General features: G+C 46.8%; 1 protein-coding gene across 6 annotated transcripts in view; it reads right to left on the bottom strand.

Annotated features, from left to right (window-relative positions):
- NPRL3 (NPR3 like, GATOR1 complex subunit) overlaps positions 1 to 27,817 on the bottom strand; it is a 235,483-nt gene that overhangs the window by 102,769 nt on the left and 104,897 nt on the right. For 5 of the 6 annotated variants that reach the window (XM_040357013.1, XM_040357014.1, XM_040357012.1 and 2 more), the window contains one exon: positions 4,767 to 4,904. The exons of the other annotated variant lie outside the window; for it this stretch is intronic. In XM_040357013.1, the coding sequence (XP_040212947.1) occupies positions 4,767 to 4,904 (138 nt within the window). The remainder of the gene's footprint in view (positions 1 to 4,766; positions 4,905 to 27,817) is intronic. 6 annotated transcript variants of the gene reach the window in all.

Below are 27,817 nucleotides of genomic sequence, written 5' to 3'. Positions count from 1 at the left end.
CCAGACCCAAGGGCCTGGTATGCTCCTGGAGGGGAAGCCATGCCGGTATTTTTATTTAAAATTTGGCGTGGAGTCCCCCCTCATGATTCATACCAAACACAGTGTCTGGAATTGGCGGGAATCCAAGTTGGATCCCCGTTCATTGTAAGTCGGACGTATTTCGTCTTTTTCCTTTCCCGGCGAGCCAGCTCGCCAGCAATGGAACTTGTAGGTGGTCAATCTTGCCGATAAAAGCAGCAAGATTGACACAATATCGTGGTCACCTACTGTAGGTTGTTTGCTTTCTGCCTGACAATATGGGATCCCTGTGGTACTTGACCCTAAGTTGTGTATTATGGAGTTATTGCCTGACGTAGAGGTGGATAAATAATCACACAATTTTCCTTCTTGAAACATTATTTTTAGCACGGAAGGTGATCGCTTGCCCAGAATGGTGCTGGGAGCAGACGTGTAGTGTCTGAGCTCCCGGGGACTGGTTTAAAGTCAGCTTTTATTGGGTGCAGACCGACCTACGACGACAGGCCAGTTCCCCCCTGCCTCAGTGCCACCTCCGGGGTATGTGTGGGCAAAAATCGCAGGCAAAATCCTACACAGCCACAAAACCTAGAACCATGGGTAAGGCCTCGCCTAAACCCTCTGCCTGCATGGAGACCCAGTCTGAGGAGCACGATTGGCTGCCTAACTACGGCGGCAGACTTTAAAGCGTTCATGCAGGCGCTCACTACCCTGACCGATAAGGTGGACCCCATACAGGCCAATGTGGAATTCATTCGGAAGGATTTTGATTCCTTCCATGGCCGGGTGACAGATGGTCTGTCAAACTGAAGGCACTGTACATGACCATGGGGCTGATCTACACACCCTAAAAATTAAGGTTAAGGCACTGGAGGCTTGGGCTGAAAATGCCTAAAACTAAAAACAGGAGAAATAATCTGCGCATTTTGGGCCTCCCTGAGGGAGCTGACCCTACCAGCTTTGCTGAGTGTCTACTGCAACTGCTTCCTTCTGCTCGCTTTTCTCAATTTTTTTTACTGTGGAGTGAGCTCAAAACATAACCCTCCACTAGGGGGCCCCAGGGAGCACCACCTCGCACTTTCATCTTTAAACTGCTCCATTTCCGTGATCGTGACCTGGTGATGAGGAAAGTCAGATCCCAAGGTGAACTGCGTTTTGAAAAGGCCAAACCCCTGATTTTTCCAGATTATTCGCTGGAAACACAGAGGAAATGAAAATCCTTTGACGCAGTGAGAGGCAGACTCTGCTCCAAGAGTGTAAAATACAGCATGTTGTTTCCGGCCAGGCTGTGGGTGGAAGACGGCGAGTCTGTCCGTTTTTTTGTTTTTTTACATCCCCTGAGGAGGCCTCAGCCTAGATTTGACACCCCGAACATCTGCTACGAAAACCCAGCTTCTACATCAATCCCAACACATTCAAATTATGGGGAAAAAACTGGAGAGTATGCTGGCATGGTTGGCTAGGGAGAGTTCCTCACCTGTGTCTCTGGCATTCGTGACTGATGGGTCGCTGCCAACTGATCCTGCCTCTATTAATGCTCGTTTGCATTGTTTTATCAAGAGCCATATAGCTCCCAAATGGTGGGCACGAATGAGGAACTATACGAATATCTGGAAAAAATTGAGATGCCGTGCTTAACATCTACTTTAAGAGATGCACTGGATGGCCCCATTACGCAGGAAAAGCTCCAGCGAGCGGTGGCTTCTCTGTAAAATGGAAAAACACCAGACCCTAGCAGCCCCCCTGCTGAATTCTTTAAGACATATGCGGAGGAACTGCTCCCTACATTCAGGCTTTTGCTTCAAAAAGCCATGGAGGAGGGATCTCTCCCCCTTTCCATGGCTGAAAAGGTTGTTGTGGTCCTTCTCAAACCTGGTAAGGCTCCGGAACAGTGTTTCTCGTACCGAACAAAATCCCTCGATAATGTGGACGCCAACAAAAATGTTGGCCGAGACCCTGGCCGGTCGATTGAACACTGTGATCACCGCTTTGGTACATGCGGATCAATCTGGATTTATGCCGGGTAGGGGAACTGACATTAATATCCGACGCCTCTTTAAACATCCCTCTAGGGCAGACAGGGACGGTTTAGGGGTGGAGGCCTCCTTGATGGTGAAAAGGATTTGTTGGATTCAGTAGAGTGGCGCAACCTCTGGGCAGTCCTATGTAAATTTGGATTCGGCCTTTGGTTTATTAAGTGGGTCCAACTGCTTTATCACAACTCTATGGCCCGAATACGCACCAATACCTCGTCCTCTCTTTCCCCCCAAACTCGGGGTACCAGACAGGGCTGCCTGCTCTCCCCGGGCCTATTTGCACTGGCTATGGAACCCCTGGCAATGTGCATTAGGTCTGTGCCCCCGGTTGAGGGCATACAGCTGGGGGCGATTGTACATAAAATATCCCTCTATGCAGATGACACTCTCCTGTTTCTGAAAGACATTTCCTCTCTCCCTCCGGCCCTTCAAATCATTGATGTGTTTGGATATTTTTCAGTCATTAAGGTTCCTTAAAGTTCATTTATCTCTTCCGTAGTTCCCCTCTGGTGCCTCCAGCCTCCTTCAACAAACTACGGGGAATTAGATCATCCTTTGTGTGGAATGGGAGACCACCACATTTGGCCATCTCTACTTTACAGCTCCCACTTACCCAGGGGGGCCTGACCCTACCCAACTTGCAAACTTACTTCTGGGTGGCGGTCCTGGCAACGGTGAGATGGTGATTTTCCCAACCTAAAGATAAACCAGCGGTTACTCTGGAGGCGGCCATCATGTGGTCGTACTCCACCCTTAGTAACTTGGTGTTCAGGGGACCAAAATCTCACCCCAGAATTCCAGATTTGATGCATATCACTATTTTGGTATGGAACAGGGCGAGGGCCCATTATAGCTCTCTGGAGACGTTCTCCCCACATACTCCCCTTTAGGGTAATCCAAATCTCTCACATCTGAATAAAGGTTCCTTACGCACATGTTTGGGCAATAAGAGGGCTAGTGAATCTTAAAACATGTTATTTCAGGCGGCAAATTGCGCTCTTCCCCGACCTTAAAGATGCGTATACATTACCACAGTGGATGTTGTTTCCCTACTACCAACGTCGTCACGCATTTTATAAGTGGTTCCCACCCCCTTTTGCCCTAGAATTGGACCCTGTTGAAGGATTGCTTATTGCCAATAGACAAGCCTTTATCTTCCCTGTACTTTGGCTTATCCTAATAAACTAGAAAAGACCTTTAACAAGTGGAGAGTAGACATCCCTGGCTTGACTGAGGAGGATTGGGAAGGTTGTTTGTCCTCTTTTTTGACTAATATGGTTTCAGCCAGAGACCGTTTCCTACAAGTGAAGTTCTTGCACTTCACCCCAAAAAGATTAACAATTATGAACCCGGGGGCCCCGATGCCCTGTCCCAGATGTGGTACGCAGGCTGCTTCTTTTCTCCATATGGTCTGGTCCTGTCAACACCTTGCTGCCTTTTAGTCAGAGATTCTTAACGATGTCAAATCGGATAACCTCTTTAACCCTCGAGTCGGATCCCAGGTTTATGTTGCTCAATGTTTTTGGCACTAATGTTATTTATTATATCTGGGATTGCCAAATAAGACTTCAACTCATACAGAATACTGCGGCAAGGCTACTTATGGGTGCCCATTTGAGGGATCATATCACCCCCATTCTTTGTGCCTTGCACTGGTTGCCAGTTTACCATCGTACTCTGTTTAAAGCAGGTTGTATCATGTATCATGTTCAAAAACATGAGAAGCCTTACCTCTGTTCACGCTTCCACAAACAAGTTCTGGGAAGATCAATAAGATCAAGCAGAAGAGACGTCCTCCACATCTCTGTGCCCAAGACGAACCAGCGTGGTGGTCGAGCTTTCTCCCACCAGGGTGTCGTGCTGTGGAATAGCCTCCCTGCTGAGCTCCAGGAGGCTCCTACCATCTTGGCCTTTCGCAGGAAACTTAAGACTTGGCTCTTCACACAAGCCTCTCCTGCTCAGCCTTTCTTGTTCCATCTATTATGCTACTTTCACCTGCTTCTGTCTCCTCCTAGTCCCTGGGGGTTTTTTTCCCCCAGGGACTCCGCCAAGCACGTCGGGATCCTACGGGTAAAATGACCGCGCTATATCAAGATGCTAAGCAACTTAACTCATATACCAAGTTCTTAAGTTATGCCACTTTTTATGCACGTAGGGAGATATTTTGCCATTGGAAAGATGCTGCACCGCCCAAGGTATCTACTTTGCGCTCTGTTTTTAATTTCTGTATTGCCACTATATAGAATCACTTACCTCAACCAGAATTGCCCTAGCAAATTCAATAAAATCTGGTCGGGATGGATAGATGCTTGGGGTTCAGAGATTGCAGCCAATGATCTAGGTCATGAAGCTGTGCCTTGATAACTGTTTAGCCATATGTTCTCTTGCCTCTTAATACCCATGTGTAACTAATCTAATCACTTGTGGTCCCTCCCCCCCCCCCCTGCCTCTATGGTATACTCCTGTATCCATGTAGTACAATACACCTATCAGAGGACCATCCTACTGTATTTTATGTGTCTTACACTCATTTCTCCTCCGGGATATCAGCAAATTGCTCTATGTGGTAATCCCGATCGTAATGTGAATGTTACCGACTGTGCCTGTTCATCACTTGTAATCTAAAGATTTGAATAAACTTTTTCTTGTTAAAAAAAAAAAAAAAAAGGCACTAATGTTTGGAAAATGTTTCAACAAAATCTTCAAGTATCTTACCTTATAGATTTTAAACTTTTCTCTATTGCTTCTGGGGGAATAAAATTTGCTCCAACGCAGTGAATTTTATGTGGCAAACAAAAGCTTACTTCCAGCCAGTTATTAATATGAAGTCGTACCACACCAGTTGTACAAAGGCTGCAACAATACAAAAGTATACATGAAATCCTTATACATTCAGGTCTATATTTTTGCTTATGTCAGGCCCACTTCATGTTCAAATAAAACAAACACTAGTATTGGTGCAAGATTTCAGAAGTTTAATTTATTTATATTAAGCACAAATGTCTACAAAGCCCTTTACAGTTAAAGATATAAAGTAAAAGCAAGCATTAGCCTTCTCCCAAAAAGGAGAAAAAACAGCAGAAGCGGTCTGCAGAGCTGATCCCCGCACTTATACTATATATACTAGAATTTTAGGGTTATTTAAAGTCGAGTTTGGTGCACTTATCCAGCCCATTAAATGAGATTTAATTTTGTGTCAGTCAGATCAGTGAAAACATATTTCTGATTGGTTGCTTTATGTCCCTAAATGCTGTGCACTTGCAACTCTCTCTCTGTTCCATTCTCCCATGACTACCATGTACTAAACAGTATTGGGAAGCCTGTCAAAATGTTGACAGGATGCAGCTGGGTTTCCCATTAAACACTACGTAGTCCACAGCGTGCATGCATAGAGGGTGCATTGGCTGAAAGACCAGCATGCAATTGCAGAATGCATGATTTGCAAATCTCAAACCGATATTTTATTCGCAATAGAAAACATATCAAACCTTTAAACGTAGAAAATGCAATTTTAACCACTTTAGCCCCGGGCCTGTTTTTCAGAGTCGGTGTTTACGAGACAAAACCATTTTTTTTTGCTAGAAAATTACTTAAAACCCCCAAACATTATATATTTTTTTTTTCTAACACCCTAGAGAATAAAATGGAAGTCATTGCAATACTTTTTGTCACACCGTATTTGCGCAGCGGTCTTACAAGCGCACTTTTTTTTGAAAAAAATCACTTTTTTAAATGAAAAAATAAGACAACAATAAATTTGGCCCAATTTTTTTATATATTGTGAAAGATAATGTTACGCCGAGTAAAATGATACCCAACATGTCACGCTTAAAAATTTCGCCCGCTCGTGGCATGGCGTCAAACTTTTACCCTTAAAAATCTTGATAGGCGACGTTTAAAAAATTCTACAGGTTGCATTTTTTGAGTTACAGAGTAGGCCTAGGGCTAAAATTAATGCTCTCGCTCTAACGATCGCGGCGATACCTCACTTGTGTGGTTTGAATACCGTTTTCATATGTCGGCGCTACTCGCGTATACGTTCGCTTCTACGCGCGAGCTCGTCGGGACGGGGCGCTTTAAAACATTTTTTTTTTGCTTTTCGCATTTATTTTTATTTATTTTACAATTTTTAACACTGAAAAAAAAAAAAAAAAAAAAATTATCACTTTTATTCCTATTACAAGGAATGTAAACATCCCTTGTAATAGAAAAAAGCATGACAGGTCCTCTTAAATATGAGATCTGGGGTCAAAAAGACCTCAGATCTCATATTTAGGCTTAAATGCAAAAAAAAAAAAAAAAATTGGAAATGTCATTTTTTCAAATGACAAAAAAAAAATGTTTCTTTAAGACGCTGGGCGGGACTGACGTTTTGACGTCACTTCCGCCCAGCGGAGCTATGGGGACGGGCGAAGGAGATTTTTCCTTCAGTCTCGTCCCCGCTCAGCTGCCGGATGGTCGCGATCTCCTCCGCCGCTAACGACGGCTCCGGTAAGCGGCGGAGGGCGCGGAACAGCGGCGGGAGGGCCCCTCTCCCGCCACCGATAACGGCGATCTCGCGGCGGATTCGCCGCGGAGACCGCCATTATCGTTAACACGGCCGCCCACAGAAGAGATGAATATCTCGATTGTGGCAGCAGCTGCTACCGTTACCGAGATATTCATCTCTAAAGTGATGACGTATAACGACGGTGGGCGGTCGGCAAGTAGTTAAGAAATAAAAATACGATCATTTTGAAATTCACGGCAAGAACATAGCTCAAAGTTGGCAAATGGCCAAGTTTACCACAGTGTAGCATCCCCTCTTAACACTGTATAAATGTCTGGGAACTGAGGAGACCAGTTGTTGGAGATTTGGAAGAGGAATGTGGTCTCATTGTTGCCTGATATAGGATTCTAACTGCTCAACAGTCCTAAGTCTTGGTCATATTTTTCCTTTCACGGTGCATCAAATATTTTTAATTTGTAAAAGATCAGGACTGCAGGCATGCCAGATAAGCGCCCAAACTCATAGAAAGCCATGCGCTGTTGTCATAGATGTTTAGCATTGTCCTACTGAAATATGCAAGGCCTTCCCTGAAAAAAATGTCTGGATGCAAGCATATTGCTGGATATATCCATCAGTATTAATGGTGCCTTCCTAGATGTGCAAGCTGCCCATTCCATATGTACCAATTCAACAGCATACCATCAGAAATGAAGGTTTTTGTATTAAGTTCTGATAAGAGGCTAGAAGGTCTCTTTAGTCCAGAGGACACGGCACTCATGGTGGCCCAAAAATGTCAACTTTCATTTTGTTTGTCCACAGAACAGCTTTCCACTTTGCAACAGACTATTTTAAATGAGATTTGGCCCGACCAGGTGGCACTATACACCAACCGTTCTCCATAAAGCTTTTCCAGACATCTGAGGCCCCGTACACACGACAGAGTTTCTCGGCAGAATTCACCGAGAAACTCGGTCAAAACCCGGATTCTGCCGAGAAACTCTGTCGTCTGTACAGTTTTGGCTCGATGGAGCCGCCGAGGAGCTCGTCGAGAAAATAGAGAACATGTTCTCTATTTTCTCGTTGTTCTATGGGAGAAGGCGGCCCGCCGAGCTCCTCGGCGGCTTCATCCCAGAACTCGACGAGGAACTTGACGTGCTTGGCACGTCGAGTTCCTCGGCCGTGTGTACGGGCCTCAGACTTATGTTGGCGAGTTTGTGGCAAGAAAGCTGCACACGCCTATGTATGGTGGCGATGCCCACTCATTCGCCCATTTTGGTCCTCTATACTATATTGGATCAAGGCGATACAAGGTTCAGAGGTTCCCAATGACCCATGTTTTTTTTTTATTTTTTTTAACTGTACAGGCGAATCGGAAGGCCGCTATAAAATGTCAATCACTCCGCACCTCTCAAATGCGGCTAAGTCCCTCATACCTAGATTCTGGAAACAAACTACCATGCCGACCATACGTCTATGGTTACAAACTATAGATCATATATACTACATGGAAGACATTACCTATTCTCTTAGAGACAAAGTAGAGGTGTTTAGGCCTGCTGGTTCGCCTTTACGTTTTTTGCCGAGATTTTTTCCCACCCTATATAAACCTCATGCAATGCAAAGTATTCATTATGCTGGTTTCTGGTTAGGAGGCAGGGTGGCCCCTCAAACACCAACTTTGCTGCTATCAATTTAAACATTTCCTTATTTAAAACAATTGATACGTTTTCCATTTTCGGTTGTGAATAAAATATGGGTTTTTGATTTTTGCAAATCATTGCATTCTGTTTTTATGTAGATTTTACCCAACGTCCCAACTTTTTTGAAATTATGTTGTCATTTTAACAGGCAAGAAAAAGAAAAATATGATTTGCTACAGAATCAACCAATAAAATGTCAATAATCAAACTTGGGCATCACAAATATCATGTGAAAAGCACAAAATAAATACATTACCTATTGAAGTAAAACAAATCATTGCATACTCATTGCTCCTGTCAGTTCACAGAAACCAAGTTATTCCACTATTTGGTGCTATTATACTGGCTCTCTTATAACATTAAAAATGAAACCAAGCTGTCAATTATTGAAAATGTCACGTAAGACATGTCTGCCCTATCTTTGACAGTCCTGTTAGCTTCTTAGCACAGCAGAGACAATGTTTAATCTGCCAAGACTGTATGTTTTAGGGAAAGGAGTGCATTGGGAACAGCTGATGGATATGAATATAAAAACATAAAAAAGGTACCAATATGTATACATGTTTATGGAATAGAATGGCTCAATTTAAAGGTGACTTGTACCCAAACAAATTTAAAGAAATATTGCTTTGTTTTTTACAGTATTCCATACCTGATGGGATAAAGTACATGTCCCATCATCTTAGGTGCCCTGCAACAGTAACTGCAATGTTGAACAGGGCACCACCCTAGGATGCACAGCCTTCCAAAACCACAGCTAGAAAAGAGAAGGCTTCCTTGCTAGGGATCGCCTGTCTTCAGCTCCTAGCACTTGTCCAAGGCAAGCACCTGCAAGAGGAATGCAGCGGGGGCAAGCCAGAAATTGGAACTGCCAGTGTTGTGAGCCTCAATGCCAAATAAGCATTGGTTGCCTTTCTTGGCCCTATATATGAAACACTTTAACATACAGTGGAACCTTGGATTACGAGCATAATCCGTTCCAGGAGAATGATGTAATCCAAAGCACTTGCATATCAAAGCGAGTTTCCCCATAGAAGTCAATGAAACCAAAGATAATTTGTTCCGCATTGACTTCTATTGCATGCAATAGCGCATGTGGTCATTGGTGGGGGGGGATGGGGACGCCGGAGAGACCCAGAGAGATTTAGAAATACTCAGAGACCATTCGGATGCAGTCGGAAACTCACAGGAACAGAGTATTTCCGAGTGACTCCGATCGGCTTTTAGTGTCACCGGCGACCCTGCACCTCTGGCCAAATGCGGTACTGCACACCACAGAGGCTTGAATCCTGCTCGTTTTGCGAGACAACGCTCGCAAACTGAGTCAGAATTTTGAAAAAAAAAAAAAAAAGAAGCTTGTTTTCCGAAACGTTTGTTAACCGCGTTACTCGCAATCCGAGGTTTCACTATATTTCACAAATCTTTTCAATCTCATACACAGGAGCACCTTGTGTGTGATACATCAAGGAAAATAGTGTTCCTTTGACGAATGATCACCTGGGAGTGTTTGGTGAAACGCCCCATTCACCTCTTTCCCTCCTCCATTTAAGCACATTTTGGTCATTTGTTCACTAGCTACGAGTAAGCATCACACGATTCGAAACATGTCAGCTCTTTTTTCCTAGTCCACTTCTTGTTTGACTGCATGAATTTTGGCTGTTTTTTCCATTTGAATTTTTGTTGTTTTTTCATGTTTTGAATAAAGACATTGTTTTTTGAGGAGTGCAGCGATCCAGGATTTTTCTTTCAGCCCTGTGATAGTGCCCAGGCCTAAGCACTGTAATACGCCTGATGGAGTAACATCAGCACTCCCCTAAATCACAGACATAGCCAGAAGGAGAAATGAGCTGCAAGGTAGCACAGGTAACATGAGTACAACATGAGTATACTGGGATTCTCTCTGCAGAGACATGGTCCTTTTGCACTGCAAGGGCAAATTACAGTGCCTATGCCAACGCTAGAGCTGCATGAGATATTTAGCAGCTAAATTTTTCCACAATCCCTAGCAAGTATAGAGCAACAACTGATTGCTAAATAGATGAGCAAACTACACCCTTTTGTAGTAAGCTACACAAATGGCATGTAATGGAATCCACCTTGCATGATCACGCAATCCTTCAATCATGTGTGTTTGATTACTACATGATTGGAGGAGTTAAAATATATCCTGAACAACAAACGTCAGAAGTGGTCTGGTCTGATGCTCAGTGGTTCAAAGACTTTTGATGAGAGCAAATTTTGCATCTCATTTGGAAACTAAGGAGCCAGAGTATGGAGGAAGAATGGAGAGGCACACACTGAAAGATGCTTGAAGTCCAGTGTGAAGTTTCCACAGTCTGATGATTTGGGGAGCCATGTCATCTGCTGGTGTTGGTCCACTGTGCTTCATTAAGTCCAGTTTCAATACAGCCGTCTACCAGGAGATTTTGGAGCACTTCATGCTTCTTTCCACAGACGAGCTCTATGGGGACACCGACTTCATTTTCCAGCAGTACTTGGAACCCTCCCACACTGCCAAAAGCACCAAAACCTGGTTCATGACCGTGGGATTACAGAGCTTGATTGGCCAGCCAACTCGCCTGACCTGAACCCCATAGAGAATCTATGGGGTATTGCCAAGAGAAAGATGAGAGACATGAGACCAAACAATGCAGAAGAGCTGAAGGCCGCTATTGAAGCATCCTGGTCTTCCATAAAACCTCAACAGTGCCACAGGCTGATAGCTTCCATGCCACTCGGCATTGAGGCAGTAATTGCTGCAAAAAGGGCCCAAACCAAGTACATATGCATGCTTATACTTTTCAGAGGTCCGATATTGTTATATGTATATGTTTTATTGATTGCATGTGATATTCTGAGATTGTGTACTTGGGGCTTTTATGAACTGTAAGCCATAATTATCACAATTATGACAAATCACGGCTTGAACTATCCTGCTTTGCATGTAATGAGTCTATCTCATATATTAGTTTCACCTTTTACATTGCATTAGTGAAATAAATGAACTTTTGCACGATATTCAAATTTTTTGAGTTTCACCTGTAAATGGCACTGGCAGGGAAGGAGTTAAAACTAGGGGGCGATCAAGGGGTTAAGTGTGTCCTAGGGAGGCGTTTCTTAGACCCTATAAAAACCATTAGATTTTCTGCAGATTTTTGTCTTCAGATTTACCAAAACCATATAATATGAGGTCAAACCTTAGTGCCGCGTACACACGACTGTTTTTCATGACGAGAAAATGGAGTTTTTTAAATTGGTCATTAACCACTTAAAGCGGATGTGCCATTAAAAAAAAAATATTAAAAGCCAGCAGCTACAAATACTGCAGCTGCTGACTTTTAATATTAGGACACTTACCTGTCCTGGAGTCCAGCGCCGTCCGCAGCAGAGGAAGAGCGATCACTACCCGGTTCCCTACGGCGCATGCGCGAGTCGCGCTGCGCCCGCCGATTGGCTCACACGCTGTGTGCTGGGAGCCGAGTGTTCCCAGCACACAACGGGGGACAGACGGGAAGTCTGGAAAAACCCGTCTTTTGCCTGAGACGTGTGGCCGGAAGTGGGTGCAAATACCTGTCTTTAGACAGGTATCTGCACCCCCCTCCCCCTGAAAGGTGTCAAATGTGACACCGGAGGGGGGGCGGGTTCCGATCAGCGCGAGTTCCACTTTAGGGTGGAGCTCCGCTTTAAGGATCTTGCCTGTTTTTCAGACTCTGTGTTTACAAGATTTTTATTTTTTTTGCTATAAAATTACTTAGAAAAAAATATATAATGTTTGGGGGTTCTAACACCCTAGAGAATAAAATGGCGGTCATTGCAATACTTTTTGTCACACCGTATTTGCGCAGCGGTCTTACAAGCGCACTTTTTTGAATAAAAAAATAAGACAACAGTAAAGTTAGCCCAATTTTTTTGATATTGTGAAAGATAATGTTATGCCGAGTAAAATGATACCCAACATGTCACGCTCGTGGAATGGCGTCAACATTGTACCCTTAAAAATCTCCATAGGCAATGTTTAAAAAATTCTATAGGTTGCTTCTTTTGAGTTACAGAGAAGGTCTAGGGCTAGACTTATTGCTCTCGCTGTAACGATTGTGGCGATACCTAACTTGTGCCGTTTTGAACACCGTTTTCATATGCGGGCGCTACTCACGTATGCATTCGCTTCTGCGCGTGAGCTCGTCAAGACGGGTCGCTTTAAAAAAAATTAAATTTTTTGTACTCACCGTAAGATCCTTTTCTCCGACGTCCATGGACGGACACAGCTCCTTAAGTCTTGACATGTGGGTTATGTTCCCTGTTTACAAGAGAGGACTAGGCAGAAACATGTTAGATAATTAAATACATGTTACATTAACAGAGTTGAACAGCCCCGCCCAGGGGGCGGTCCCTCCAGACATAACCCTCCTCACTGCTGCTGCAGCCTCAGTTCGTAACAAGCAGTACAAACCTAAAAAGGAGGGGTGGGAGCTGTGTCTGTCCATGGACGTCAGAGAAAAAAAATCCTATTTTCTCTTATCGTTCATGGACGGACACAGCTCCTTAAGTCTTGACAAGTGGGACGTCCCCAAGCAGTGTCAAAACGAGGGGTGGGAAATATATCAGTAAAACCAATTTTAACTTCACCCCAAAACAAGCAGAGCTCCTCAACAAAGGAGGTACAACTTTAAACGGCCGCCTGCAAAAGCTAGCGGCCGAAAGAAGCATCAGAAGATGCACTCACAGCAACCAGGAAATTTTGAAAAAAACGTGAACGGACGACCAAATCGCCGCCCCGCACACCTGTGACACAACAACGCATGAAGTCGGAAAAACCCAGGAAGCACCAGGTGCCCTGGTCGAAGGTCCCGCGACCGGAAAGGGGGGGCCCGCCCCCTAAGAACATAGGCCTGGATGACGGTCCGTCAGATCCACAGAGACAGGGTGGTCAATGAGACCGACCGGCCCTTTGTGGACCAGATACGGACACAAAAGAGGATCAGATCTCCAAAACTGAGCCGTAGCAGGCAGGTACACCCGCAAAAGCGCATTCCACGCCTAAAATGGAAAAAAAAAACAACCTCCGTAGGATGTGCCGGCTGGGGGCATAAGGATGGACGAAACGATGCCCCTATTCAGGCGAAAGACCGAGACCACCTTCGGAAGAAGGGAAAGGTCGCAGGCACACCACCACCTAATCCTTATGGAGGATCAAACATGACGGCTTGCAAAACAAGCCCGCCAACTCAGACTCCCTTACAGAGAAAAAGGGCCACCCTCTGAGATGGTGTCAAGAGAAAATCTCTGATATTTCCAAAAGGAAGGCTCCTGAGGAACTGAGAGCACCAGAGTCAAAACTCATTGGGGAAGAGATGGGCCAAGAGGGGAAATAATGACAAACCCCCTGCACAAAGAGGTACCCACCAGGGAACGGGCCCCAAAAGGGCCACTGAAAGAACACAGCCAAGGCTGAAATCTGCCCCCAAACGGTGCTTAAAGGCAATTTGAGATCCACTCCAAGCTATAAAAACAGCAGAACCCTGGCCATAGAGTACGTCCGTGGACGCCACTTCATCTTTTCCAAGAGATGTAGGCCTGCCAGGTGTTACTGTAGATCCTTCCGGAAGAAGACTACTGTGTCCTCAGCATGGTTGAGATGACCGTGTCAGACAGACACCGGTCTCTTAAAGTCTGGCTACCAATAGCCATGTTGAGCAAGTCAGTGACTGTACAACAGGAGGAAGTATGGGACCTAGAGACAGAAGGACCTCTCGCCCTGGCGACGACCAGGGTACCTCCGCTATGAGGCGCCCGAAATCGGCGTACCAAGGACGTCAATGCCAATCTGGAGCAATTAGAAACATCGGGATCCCCTCAGCCTCCACTTTATGGAGCAGCCGAACAAACAACAACAATGGAGGAACGGCATAAAGCCGCCGATACAGACCCCCACAGGGTCACCAGCACGACTTACGCGTCAGTACCAGAGCACTAGACCTGGCCACTAACTGACACCCTTGCAGTGGAGAGGAGCGCCAAGGAGATCCATGAGTAGAAAAGGCCAAGCCCTGGCCCCTGCATCAGGTAACTCCAGTAGTACGCCTGCTGGTATGCCAGTGGCGTTGTCGGCTGGATCCAGATCGGACGACCTTGCAACCTCCTCGCAACACGAGGAGAATCAAAGCCTGATAACCCAAATAGTAGGATAATGAAAGGTAGACAGACAGGGTCCACAGCACCCAGGCAGCCTCCCACCCAGGTACTAACCAGGCCTGACCCTGGGTAGCTACTGAGACCAGACGAGAGCGGGCACATTCAGGGAGTTGAGGCCATAGTTCCACGCAAGTCCAGCGACTCTGGGCCGACTGGATCCCCCCAGGTGTCCCCACAACCCGTGAGGCCTGCGTCCGTCGTAAACACCGACCACTGGAAGGAAGAAGCAACTTCTCGGACCGAAAAGCCGGGGATCTCCGTCACCAACTCAGAAAGACTCCGACTAGGTGGCGCACCTGAATCTGGCGATTCCAGAGACAAGAACATTTTTACCACCTGGACAGTATTTCCCCTGGAAAGCCAGAGTGTGGAACTGTGCATACAATACCGCCTCGAAGGAGGCTACCCGCAGGTCCCGGACCTGCATGTACCTGGAGAGAAGACCGATAGTGTGATGCTAATACCTTCACTGCAGACTGAAGAGTCTGCAATTTCTCCAGGGGAAGAAGGACCTTCGCCACCGAGGAGTTTGGATCAACCTTAGATACTCCACCGTTGAGTCGGAACCAGGACCGGCTCCAAATGTTTAGCACCCACCCGAAACTTTGAAGGGTCTGAATGGCTATAAACACATCAACTAGGACTGAGACAGAAGCTGCTCTCAGAAGGAGGTCGTTCAAGTAGCCCACGAGGCAAAGCCTCATTGTCCCAACAAAGTTAGGATAATTGCGAGCACCTAGGTGAAAACCCTCAGTGACGACGCCAGATCAAAAGGGAGGTCCACAGGCTGACAGAAGCCCTCCCCCATCACGAAGCACAGAAAATGTTGTGACATATGCAAAACGGAACATGCATGTATGCGTCCCTGCGGAACTACCCAATGTTCACGAAGCTATTTAGGACCGGGGCCCATAGAGAACCCCAACCCTCCCGTCCTGCAGGAAAGGTAAAATTACTCCGCAGCTTAGCAAGTCCCAGGCAGACCGACAAGCCGGGCGAGGAATACACGAGAAAAGAACTCTGTTCTGTGGATAGGCGTAAAGCCCATCTAGGACTCCTAAGAGACCCACTGGTCAGAGAGCAGGGAGGTTCACTGAATTGTGAACCTGTAAGCCGCCCCCCCACCTAGAGTAGGGAGGGAAGACGAACTACATTGGCGGGAATTTTGGGTGCCGGCGGGATCGGCTTACGCACCCAGGGACGGATTAGTCCCCCAGCTGAGCCCTTGTCGGCCCCCTTAATAATACATACACAAAGTGTTTATGTATATTATGAAAGTGTATGCAAACATGTCTTTGGAGGGTGAGAGAAAACCGGAGTACCCGGAGGAAACCCATGCAGACATAGGGAGCGGCAATGTAAGCTCCAGCTAGATTGGTGTCACTGTCCGGAATTCTTCGGGAGAAAGACGGTGTTCCTCCACTGTCTGGTGCAAAATGCTCACTCCAAGAGCGACTGAGACCCCAGAGTAGTAGCCACAAGGCCGCAAGACAGACCCCAGCATGGTAAACATGGCAAGGGTCAGTACTTCGGATCTTCAAACAGCCAGATCCATACAAGCGGGGACTCCCGCAATAGGGAGAGTGGTCACCTATACATGACACCCGGAGGGTCCACCACCGGAGAAGAAGCCCCCTGAAAGGGCTCTCCTCAAAAGGGGCACTGAAACGCCAGGCGGTGAGGGACTACCCTCAGAGGCTTTTCTCATTCCGCATCTTAGACATTTTCAAAGAAGGGCACAGAAGTAAGAGAAACTACACAGAGCGGTCTGATTTGTGTGATCAAAAAAAAAAAGAAAGAAAGAAAGACAGAGCCCTCGGCAACAACCCAGCTGCACTATCCAGCTTAAGAAAGTCCCTTACAGCAGTGAGAAGCGCACCCATGAATGCCTTATCCTGCACTGACCCAGGCACCTGGTCCTTGGCTCCATAGCAGAAAAAAAACAAAAAGTACAACCCCCGAGGGTGGGACTTTTAAAGGTGACACACAAAAAAGTGACATATTTCCTTATCTACAATAATACAGAGCATTCCCCAGGGGATAACGTAGGGAGGGGGCACTCCTTTAACCCCCGCCCGTCCGCAGTTCGCCCCCACCCTGGCACAAAAGTGTCCAGGGCTAACAATCAAGTCTCTGTGGGAATCTCAGGTGCTAACACCTGCTGCTGCCACCACATGTTGAGGAAGGACCAGATACTGACTCCAAATAAAAAACATTTACATAGTGTGTATGTAACAGACCTGTCTTTTCACAAAAACGGACGCTCCCAGGGCCCTATACAGGGTATCTTACCCCCTTGCTGCGCTGACCTGGGGTACTCAGGGTACTCGCCTCAGGAGGAGACTGCGCAGCGCTGACGACCGCTCTCAGCACTTGGCGTGTGGAGAGGAAATAAAACATGAATGAACTGGGGCGTCTGCAGGGACCTGTGTGCGCTGTAGATACAGCACTAGGGGTCAGGAGAAAGATGGCCATCCGCCGCACATGGCGCGGCTACAACAAAATGGTCGCCAATGGGAGTTTTCAATGTAATTAAAAAACCTCCCAAAAAATGGCGCCAGCGTCGGCCAAACGGCGGCAAAACGGCAATAAAATGCCAGATAACACAGCCCCCTCAGGAAAGCCCCCCCCCCCCAGGACAGCCTGCCTTAGCAATGCAGCAAGGGAAAGGAGCAGGGAAGGGAGGGGAAGAGGACCCCCGAACCCCAGGAATGTCCAGCCGTACCAACCCACCGAAGTGGGAGGGACTGTACTTACCCATCCGAGCGAGGACACGCTGACACATTCCTGACAGAACTACAAGCGCAATGGAGGTAGCTGTCGGCCCGGTCCACTGTGAGTTAGACAACACCACAGCCCAGTCATATGTAGACCTCAGAGCAAAGCTCACCAGCCACCCCAAAAGTCATGGGGTATGGCGTGGCAGACCCAGCCTCTTTGCAAAGGTGTGCCCACGCTTGCTGGTCAGACTGAGTAGACTACAAGGATCTATATTATCCAGCCTGTCTCTCAGCCGACAGGTGAAAGAAGATTCTTCAAGAAAAGATAAAATAAAACAAAATAAAAAAAATTCTCCTCAGGGCGCTGGGCCCAAAGGGAGCCATACGTCCTCCTTTGCTAGGCAGAACTAAACTGAGGCTGCAGCTGCAGTAAGGAGGGTGATGTCTGGAGGGACCGCCCCCTGGGCAGGGCTGTTCAACTCTGTTAATGTAACATGTATTTAATTATCTAACATGTTTCTGCCTAGTCCTCTCCTGTAAACAGGGAACATAACCCACTTGTCAAGACTGTGTCCGTCCATGGACGATAAGAATTTTTTTTTTATTATTATTTATTTAAAAAAAAATATATAAATTTTTACACTGTTTAAAAAAAAATGGGTCACTTTTATTCTTATTACAAAGAACGTAAACATCCCTTGTAATAGAAAAAGCATGACAGGTCCTCTTAAATATGAGATCTGGGGTCAAAAAGACCTAAGATCTAATATTTAGACTAAAATGCAATTAAAAATAAATAGTCATCTGAAAAAATGACAACAGAAAAAAAAATTCTCTTTAACCACAGTAGGACCCCTTCACGCTGATATACGTCAGCAGAATGGCACGGCTGGGCACAACGTATAGGTACGTTGTCCTTTAAGCCTAGCCGTGGGGTCACGGGCGCGCTCCCACGACCCGGTCTGAAGCTCCATGACCGTTACCGCGGGACTCAGACCCGATCGCCGCTGGAGTCCCGCGATCGGTCCCCGGAGCTGAAGAACGTTCTTCACTGTGGCTCCGTCATCGATCGTGTCATCCCTTTTACAGGGAGACACAATCGATGACGTCACACCTACAGCCACACCCCCCTACAGTTGTAAACACACTTCAGGAAACACATAACCCCAACAGCGCCCCCTGTGGTTAACTCCCAAACTGCAACTGTCATTTTCACGATAAACAATGCATTTTAAATGAATTTTTTGCTGTGAAAATGACAATGGTCCCAAAAATGTGTAAAACTTGTCCGAAGTGTCTGCCATAATGCCGCAGTCACGGAAAAAAAAAAAATCGCTGATCGCCGCAGTTACTAGTAAAAAATTTTTTTTTTTATAAAAATGCAATAAAACTATCCCCTATTTTGTAAACGCTATAAATTTTGCGCAAGTCAACCGTTAAACGCATATTGCGATTTTTTTTACCAAACATAGGTAGAAGAATACGTATCGGCCCAAACTGAGGAAAACATTTTTTTTTATATATTTTTGGGGGATATTTATTATAGCAAAAAGTAAAAAAAATTGAATTTTTCTCAAAATTGTCGCTTTATTTTTGCTTATAGCGCAAAAAATAAAAAAACGCAGAGGTGATCAAATACCACCAAAAGAAAGCTCTATTTGTGGGAAAAAAAGGACGCCAATTTTGTTTGGGAGCCACGTCGCACGACCGCGCAATTGTCAGTTACAGCGACGCAGTGCCGAATCGCAAAAAGGGGCAAGGTCTTTTAGCTGCATTTCGGTCCGGTTCTTAAGTGGTTAAGAAGCATGGGCGGAAGAGACGTTTTGACATTGCTTCCGCCCTGCTATGCTATGGAGACGGATGGGGACCACCTTGCCCTCAGCCTAGCAGCGAGAAGGACCCGATCACCGGTGGGAGGGGGGGCCCTCTCCCGCTGCCAACTGTGATTTTGCGGCGAAAAGATGGATCTCTCGGTTGTGGGAGCAGCTGCTGCCGTTACCGAGATATCCATCTTTAAAGTACCGACATTTAAGTACATGAGCGGGTCCTTAAGTGTTTAAAAACGATCGTGTGTAGGGTACAGAGCATTTTTCTCAACGTGAAAAATTGCCATTAAAAATTTAGAACATGCCATTTTTTTCTTGTTTTTCACGTCGTGAAAAATGGTCGTGTACCCTACACACGATCGTACAAATGTGCATGGTCAGAAGTTCTGAGACGGGAGCACTTGTTCTGGTAAAACTAGCATTTGTAATGGAGATTCGTCACATTCGTCACGCTGTAACAGACTGAAAAGCACAAAGACTGAAAAGCGCGAATCATCTCTGACCAAACTTTTACCAACACGCGGTAACAAAAAATAAGCAAAAGCAGCCCAAAGGGTGGCGCCATCCGAATAGAACTTCCTCTTTATAGTGACGTCATACATATTGTACGTCACCGCCCTTTGCTTGAGCATTTTTTTTTCACGATCGTGTGTATGCAAGGCAGGCTTGACAGGAATCACGTCGAGAAAAACATTGTTTTTTCCCATGACATGAAAAACGGTTGTGTGTACACGGCATTAGAGTTAAAATTTTTATGCAATCAGGCAGGGCCTTGCACTACATGGTTTTGGTAAATCTGAAGACAAAAATCTGCATAAAATCTAATAGTGTGTATGGGGTCTAACTGTGGGGGGAGTGGACTGACTGGGAGTAGAGAGATATCGCTGTTCCTGATCACTAGAAACAGCTGATCTCTCTCCTCCCCTCTCAGCACGGGGATTCGCCTTGTTTACATAGGCAGATCCCTGTTCACAACAGTAAAAATCAGTCTGTATATGAAGTAAAGCATGCTTGTTATACTCACTGTGGAACCTAAGGGGTTAATCCTTGACATTGTGTAAAAAGGCTGTTTGATCCTTTCTTCTCTGATCCTCCCTTCTTCCACAGTCCCCAATCCATCTGCTGATAGCACAGAGCCCTAGGAGGCACATGCTTAGTTTGTTGTATATTGCTGGAGATTGGATTTATTTATACTTATTTGTATTTATTTACTTGGGGGGGGGGGGGGTGCATGTGATCAGCACAGGGCCAATCAGTATTGTGCAGACAAAGTCAGGGGTCGTGCAGCCTCATAGGACAGTCAGGGGAGAATGAAAACTTCTCCCACAAGCTTTAACCAGTACTCTGACACCAATGGGAGTCACAAGCCTGCTATATACTGATGAGAAAATGTATTTAGCAGTTAATATTTACTAAAATATTTGCATTTCTATTATGTGTACTGTGGGAAACCTTATTTAGTGAAGGCAAGGTCCTGGGTTTAGTAACATGTTAAGCCTGATTTGTGGGTGTGTCAATTGTTGGGCAGTGGCAGTGCTCAGTTGAGACTTTATTTGGATATTAATTCACTTATCACTTGTATAAGACTTCAAACCACATGACACAGTATTATTTACGTTTAGTTAAAAGTTTGTTATACATTACTTAACCACTTCAGACCCGCGCTATTGACAAAAGACGTCAACAGCGCGTCTCTCAAGTGCCGGGTGGACATCTTTGGACGTCTTTTTAAAAGCATTACCCGCCACTGGGTGGCGCGCAGCGAGTAAACACTGTCCCGGCGCATTGCTGAAGAGCCGATGCGTGTACCTGGCGGCCGCGATGTCCGCCGGGTACACGCGATCGGTGGTGACACAGCAGGTGACAGCAGGAACGTGGAGCTCTGTGTGTAAACACAGAGCTCCACGTGCTGTCAGAGGAGAGGAGACCGATCTGTGTCCCTTGTACATAGGGACACAGCATCGGTCACCTCCCCCAGTCAGCACCCTCCCCCCACCCTCCCCCCACACAGTTAGGACACACCCAGGGAATACATTTAACCCCTTCCTCACCCCTTAGTGTTAACCCCTTCCTCACCCCTTAGTGTTAACCCCTTCCCTGCCAGTCACATTTATACAGTAATTAGTGAATTTTTATAGCACTGATCGCTGTATAAATGTGACTGGTCCCAAAATTGTGTCAAAAGTGTCTGATATGTCCGCCGCAATATCGCAGTCCCAATAAAAGCAAAAAATAAAAACCGCAGAGGTGATTAAATACCACCAAAAGAAAGCTCTATTTGTGGGGAAAAAAGGACGTCAATTTTGTTTGGGAGCCACGTCGCACGACCGCGCAAATGTCAGTTAAAGCGACGCAGTGCCGGAAGCTGAAATTTCGCCTGGGCACGAAGGGGGTTTATGTGCCCAGTAAGCAAGTGGTTAAAGGGAGCGTTGTACAATACTCTGTTAATTTTATGATTTATGTGAAATGATTACACATATTGGTGTTTAGCATCTTTTTCCTTTTTTTCCAGATTACTCACTATGGGCCAGATTCATAAAAGAGATACGACGGCGTATCTCTGAAGGTCGTATCTATGCGCCTGATTCATAGAATCAGGTTACGCATAGATCTCCCTAAGATCCGACAGGTGTGACTTACACCGTCGGATCTTAGGCTGCAATTCTAGGCCGGCCGCTAGGTGGCGATTCCATTGCGGTCGGCGTAGAATATGCAAATGACTAGTTACGCCGATTCACGACTGCCCTCTAGGTGGTCTAGCCAAATGTTAAGTATGACCGTCGTTCCCGCGTCGAAATTTGAAATTTAACGTCGTTTGCGTAAGTCGTCCGTGAATGGCGCTGGACGCCATTTACGTTCACGTCGAAACCAATGACGTCCTTGCGACGTCATTTAGCGCAATGCACGTCGGGAAATTTTAGGGACGGAGCATGTGCAGTACGTTCGGCGCAGGAACGCGCCCAATTTAAAAGGGTCCCCGCCCCATTTGAATTAGGCGGGCTTGCGCCGGGCGGATTTACGCTACGCCGCCGCAACTTTACAGGCAAGTGCTTTGTGAATCAATCACTTGCCCGTAAAACTTACGGCGGTGTAACGTAAATGTGATACGTTACGCCGTCACCAAGTTACGCGGAAATACATGAATCTGGCCCTATGTGTTTTGAGCTCGTTTTATACTTCATATTGTCATATTTTGGTGTAGTGTGTAATATTATTATATATACAATATTTTTTTTATTTGTAGTGCTTTGTTGAGTGATTACCGTATTTTCCGGCGTATAAGACGACCCGGCGTATACGACGACCCCCTAATTTTCCAGGAAATTTTTTGGTTTTGGGATATACTCACTGTATAAGACTACCCCCTTTTTTTCAAGCCCCACTGTGCCATTACATGCCCCCACTGTGCCATTACATGCCCCCACTGTGCCATTACATGCCCCCACTGTGCCATCACATGCCCCCACTGTGCCATCACATGCCCCCACTGTGCCATCACATTACATGCCCCCACAGTGCCATCACATTACATGCCCCCACAGTGCCATCACATTGCATGCCCCCACAGTGCCATCACATTGCATTCCCCCACAGTGCCATCACATTGCATTCCCCCACAGTGCCATCACATTGCATGCCCCCACAGTGCCATCACATTGCATGCCCCCACAGTGCCATCACATTGCATGCCCCCACTTTCCCCCCCACTGTGCCATCACTCACGTTTTGCAGGCCGGTGACAGTCTCCGTCTGCTGCGAGCGTCCATGATTTCAAAGCCGCGCGCCGTCTTCTCAGCGTGTCCTGTGATTGGCAGAACACAAATTTTCCCAGTAGCGCCTCTGTTCTATGTTCCGCCAATCACGGATGCCTTCTCATCTCGTCCGAGGATGAGAAGGCATCCGTGATAGGCGGAAAACAGAACAGAGGCGCTGCTGGGAAGATTTCTGTTCCGCCTATCACAGGACAGCGAGGACGTGCTGAGAAGACGGCGCGCAGCTTTGAAATTATGACGATCGCAGCTGCACGGAGATCGTACCCGGCGTATAAGACGACCCCCGACTTTGGATGCATTTTTTTGCATCCAAAAAGTCGTCTTATACGCCGGAAAATACGGTAAGTAACTTGTATAGCGCTACAAATGCGAAATAAAGAGATTTTTAATACAGCTTACCTGTAAAATCTTTTTCTTGGAGTACATCACGGGACACAGAGCGGCATATTCATTACTATATGGGTTATATGGAGTACCTTCAGGTGATGGACACTGGCAATCTCAAACAGGAAATGCCCCTCCCTATATAACCCCCTCCCATAGGAGTACCACCTCAGTTTTGTAGCAAGCAGTATGCCTCCCAAAATGGTCCCCAAAAGAGGGGTGGGAGCTCTGTGTCCCGTGATGTACTCCAAGAAAAAGATTTTACAGGTAAGCTGTATTAAAAATCTCTTTTTCTTTATCGTACATCACGGGACACAGAGCGGCATATTCATTACTATATGGGATGTCCCAAAGCAATGCTTACAATGAGGGGAGGGAGAACATCTCCAAGACAAAAGGATTTAATTTAGAGATATACTCAAAATCATAATAAATCCAACTTAGTTGAGAAAAATAATTTTTAAATTTAACTCAAAAGGGAGCCCCCGGAATCCGAGGGTCTCAAACTGCAGCCTGCAGCACTGCCTGCCCAAAGGCTGTATCAGTATTCCTTCTTACGTCCAACTGGTAGAATTTTGTAAACGTGTGGACAGAAGACCAGGTTGCCGCCTTGCAAACTTGAGCCATAGAGATCTGGTGGTGTGCTGCCCAGGATGCGCCCATGGCCCTAGTAGAATGAGCCTTTAATGATAACGGAGGAGGCAACCTCTTCAAGCCGTAGGCCTGAGTGATTAACTGTTTAATCCACCTCGATATGGTGGATTTTGCAGCTGCCTGCCCCTTCTTGGGCCCATCCGGTAAAATGAACACCACATCTGTTTTCCGGATCTTCTCTGTAGCTTTAAGATAGGCCTTCATGGCCCTGACAATATCCAAGGTATGCAGCAACCCTTCCTTTCTGGAAGTAGGTTTAGGAAAGAAGGATGGTAATACCAAATCCTGGTTTAGATGAAAACTGGATATAACCTTTGGTAGGAAGGAAGGATGAGGGCGGAGAACGACCTTGTCCTTATGAAAAATAAGATATGGTTCCTTACAGGATAAGGCTGCCAGTTCCGATACTCTTCTGGCGGAAACTATGGCGACCAAAAATACCAACTTCCTTGTCAGTAAAACCAAAGGAATTTCAGCCAACGGCTCAAAAGGTTGTTTCTGTAAACTTGACAGAACAAGATTTAAATCCCACGGACAAATTGGGGATTTAACTGGAGGATTAATACGTAAGACCCCTTGAATGAAGGTCTTAACCAGCGAGTGGGTGGCCAGCGGCCGCTGAAACCACACTGACAAAGCTGAAATCTGTCCCTTGATTGTGCTTAATGCCAGTCCTTTATCCACTCCTAGCTGGAGAAAACTTAATACTCTATCGATGGTAAACTTGCGAGAAAGCCATCGCTTGGACTCACACCAGCCTACATAGGCCTTCCAGACCCTGTAATAAATCACCCTAGAGACCGGTTTCCTGGCTCTGATTAGGGTAGAGATTACTTTCTGAGACAGACCTCTACCCCTGAGAATCAGGGATTCAGCCTCCAGGCCGTCAAATTTAGATGCCGTAAGGCAGGGTGGAGGATCGGACCTTGCGATAGCAGGTCTGGCTGTAGAGGAAGAGTCCAAGGGTCTCCCACTACCATCTTCAGGATTAGTGAATACCATGCCCTTCTGGGCCATGCTGGAGCTACCAGGATGACTGGTATATGCTCCACCCTGATCCTGCGCAGCAGGCGGGGTAGTAACTGGAGCGGGGGAAACGCATAAAGAAGTCTGAACTGATGCCAAGGGCAAACCAGCGCATCGGTTCCGCAGGCCATCGGATCCCTTGAGCGGGATATGAACCTGTCTAGCTTCTTGTTGAGTCTCGATGCCATGACATCCACGTCCGGCACTCCCCATCTTTGGCAGAGTGTCTGAAAGACTTGTGGATGTAGAGACCATTCCCCCGGCAACAGAGTCTGGCGACTTAAGAAGTCCGCCTGAAGGTTGTCCACTCCTGGAATGAATAATGCCGATATGCAGGGCACATGAGCCTCTGCCCATAGGAGAATCAAGCTCACCTCTCTCTGAGCGGCTTGACTCTTGGTTCCCCCTTGGCGATTTATGTATGCCACGGCCGTGGCATTGTCTGATTGAATTCTCACCGGGAACCCCTGCAATTTGGACGTCCAAGCCCTGAGGGCTAGTCGAGCAGCTCTGAGCTCCAAGATGTTGATGGGCAACTGCCTCTCTGGCTTTGCCCAAGTACCCTGGCGAGTGCAACCATCCAAAATTGCTCCCCAGCCCGTCAGGCTGGCGTCTGTGGTTACTATCTTCCAAGCCACTGGGCTGAAAGACTTCCCCTTCACTAGATTCTGAGGGTCTAACCACCAACACAGACTTTGTCGGACTCTTGATGAGAGCGGCAAAGGGATATCCAAGGCCTGTGGCCTCCTGCTCCATGCTGACAGGATGGCTGCCTGCAGGATGCGAGTGTGGCTCTGGGCGTACGGTACCGCCTCGAATGTGGCCACCATCTTGCCTAGTAACCGCATACATAGGCGAATAGTTGGTTCCTTTTTGCTTAGAACCAGTAGGATCAATTCCCTGATGGCTTTGACCTTCATCAGAGGTAGAAACACTCTTTGTTGTTCTGTGTCTAACCTCATGCCGAGATATTCCAACTGCCTTGTGGGCTGGAATGCTGACTTTTCTCGATTTAGGACCCAGCCGAACCTCTCGAGGTATTGGACCGTGAGGGCCACTGCTCGTTCCAAGCCAGGAGACGAGTGATCTATGACTAGGAGGTCGTCCAGGTACGCTAGGATCGTGACCCCTTGGATCCTTAGCTTGGCTAGGATTGGGGCTAGGACCTTCGTGAACACCCGGGGGGCCGTAGCCAACCCAAAGGGAAGCGCCACGAACTGGAAATGACGCGAAGCCACCATAAAGCGTAGATATCTTTGATGTGGCTGATAAATTGGAACATGAAGGTAGGCATCCTTTATGTCTATGGAAGCCATGAAGTCGTCCTTTTGGAGTGTGGCAGCTGCTGACCGCACGGATTCCATCCGAAATGAGCGGACCTTTAGGTATGCATTTACCATCTTTAGGTCCAAAATTGGCCTGACATCTCCATTGGACTTTGGGACGATGAATAGGTTGGAGTAGAAACCCAGCCCTTGTTCTAGGACTGGTACCTCTATTATTACTTCCTGGGAGAGTAGATGATTTAATGCCGTCATTAATGCGGCTCCCTTCTCCGGATCGTTTGGAATCCTTGACTCCTGGAAATGAGGAGGAGGAAACCTTAGGAAGTCTAATTTGTAGCCCGTGGCCACGGAAGACCGTACCCACTTGTCGGGAATGCTGGCTTCCCAAACCTCTGAAAAGAGACGCAGCCTTCCCCCCACCTTCGTGGGTGGGGGCGCCCCTTCATAAGGTCGGCTTGGGGGCTGGTTTTGCTGGTTTGCGAAACCACTGCTTCTTGCCTCTGGCCGCCTGGCCCTGCGATCTGCTATTGAAGTTAAAGTTTGATCTTGCAGGAGGCCGTCGATACTGTTTGGCATTAGAGGGCCCCTGCCCAGGGGAGTGCTGTCGTTTAAACGCAGGCCCCTGAAACTTCTTCTTAGTTGGCAAAAGAGTACTTATGCCGCTTGAAATGGTCTGAATGTATTTATCCAGGTCTTCTCCGAAGAGTCGTCCTCCATGGAAGGGGAACCCTACCAGGAGCTTCTTGCATGGAGGCTCGGCCTCCCAGCTCTTTAACCATAAGAGTCTTCTCATATGGATAAGGGATAACGATAAACGTGACGCTTGCTGGATAGAATCCTTAATCGCATCTACCGTAAAGCGTATGGCCCTAGGGACATCCGAAAATTCTTCTGCCTGCTGGGCAGGAATAAGTTTAAGCATCTGCTTAGTTTGATCCGATAATGCTTGTGCAACCCCAATCGCAGCCACAGCTGGCTGCACTACTGCCCCTGCAGTAGTGAAGGAGTTTTTCAGTAGTGCTTCCAAGCGTTTATCAACCGGATCCTTGAACACCTGTATGTTTTCTACAGGGCATGTTAAAGACTTGTTAACACATGAGATGGCTGCGTCCACCGAAGGGGTTGCCCATCTCTTGGAAAATTTATCTTCCATAGGATACAAGGCAGAGAATCTTTTAGGTGGTAAAAAGATTCTATCTGGCTTGATCCAATCTTGGAACAAAACTTCCTCTAGCAGAGGATGGATCGGAAAAACTGCGTTGTTTTGAGGCGCCCTTAGTGAGCCCAAAGCTGAAACAGTCGATACTTGGAGATCTGGTACTGGCAAGTTGAAAGCACTTGAACCCACCAGCTCTCCCTTTGGGAGACTGCCTCAGACTCCCCTGTATCCGGATCCTCGATCCCCGAACCTGCTTGGTCTTTGTCCAAGAGGTCTTCCAATTCCCCTGCGGAAAGGACCTCCTCCTCAGAGGGTCCACGCTCGGGCGACGGAGATTTATTACGTTTTCTGCCCCGCAGAGCCATGTTTATCATCTTTTCCATTCTTTTTTCCATCTCCTTTAAAGAGGTGGACAATACCTCGTCCGTGACCACCCTAAGGTTGGACTGACCCGAGCCAGCTCCAGCCCCAGATCCCGATGGCCCCAAGGCTCCCTCTCGGGAAAGCAGCGGCATAATTTTTTCCGAGACCTCAGACTCTCTGGGGGAATCCCCACC

The sequence above is a fragment of the Rana temporaria genome, chromosome 6, assembly GCF_905171775.1.
Source record: "Rana temporaria chromosome 6, aRanTem1.1, whole genome shotgun sequence".
In the NCBI taxonomy this organism is placed as follows: Eukaryota; Metazoa; Chordata; class Amphibia; order Anura; family Ranidae; genus Rana; species Rana temporaria.
Note: the sequence above shows the minus strand (reverse complement) of the source record. Positions and strands in the feature narration are given on the sequence as shown.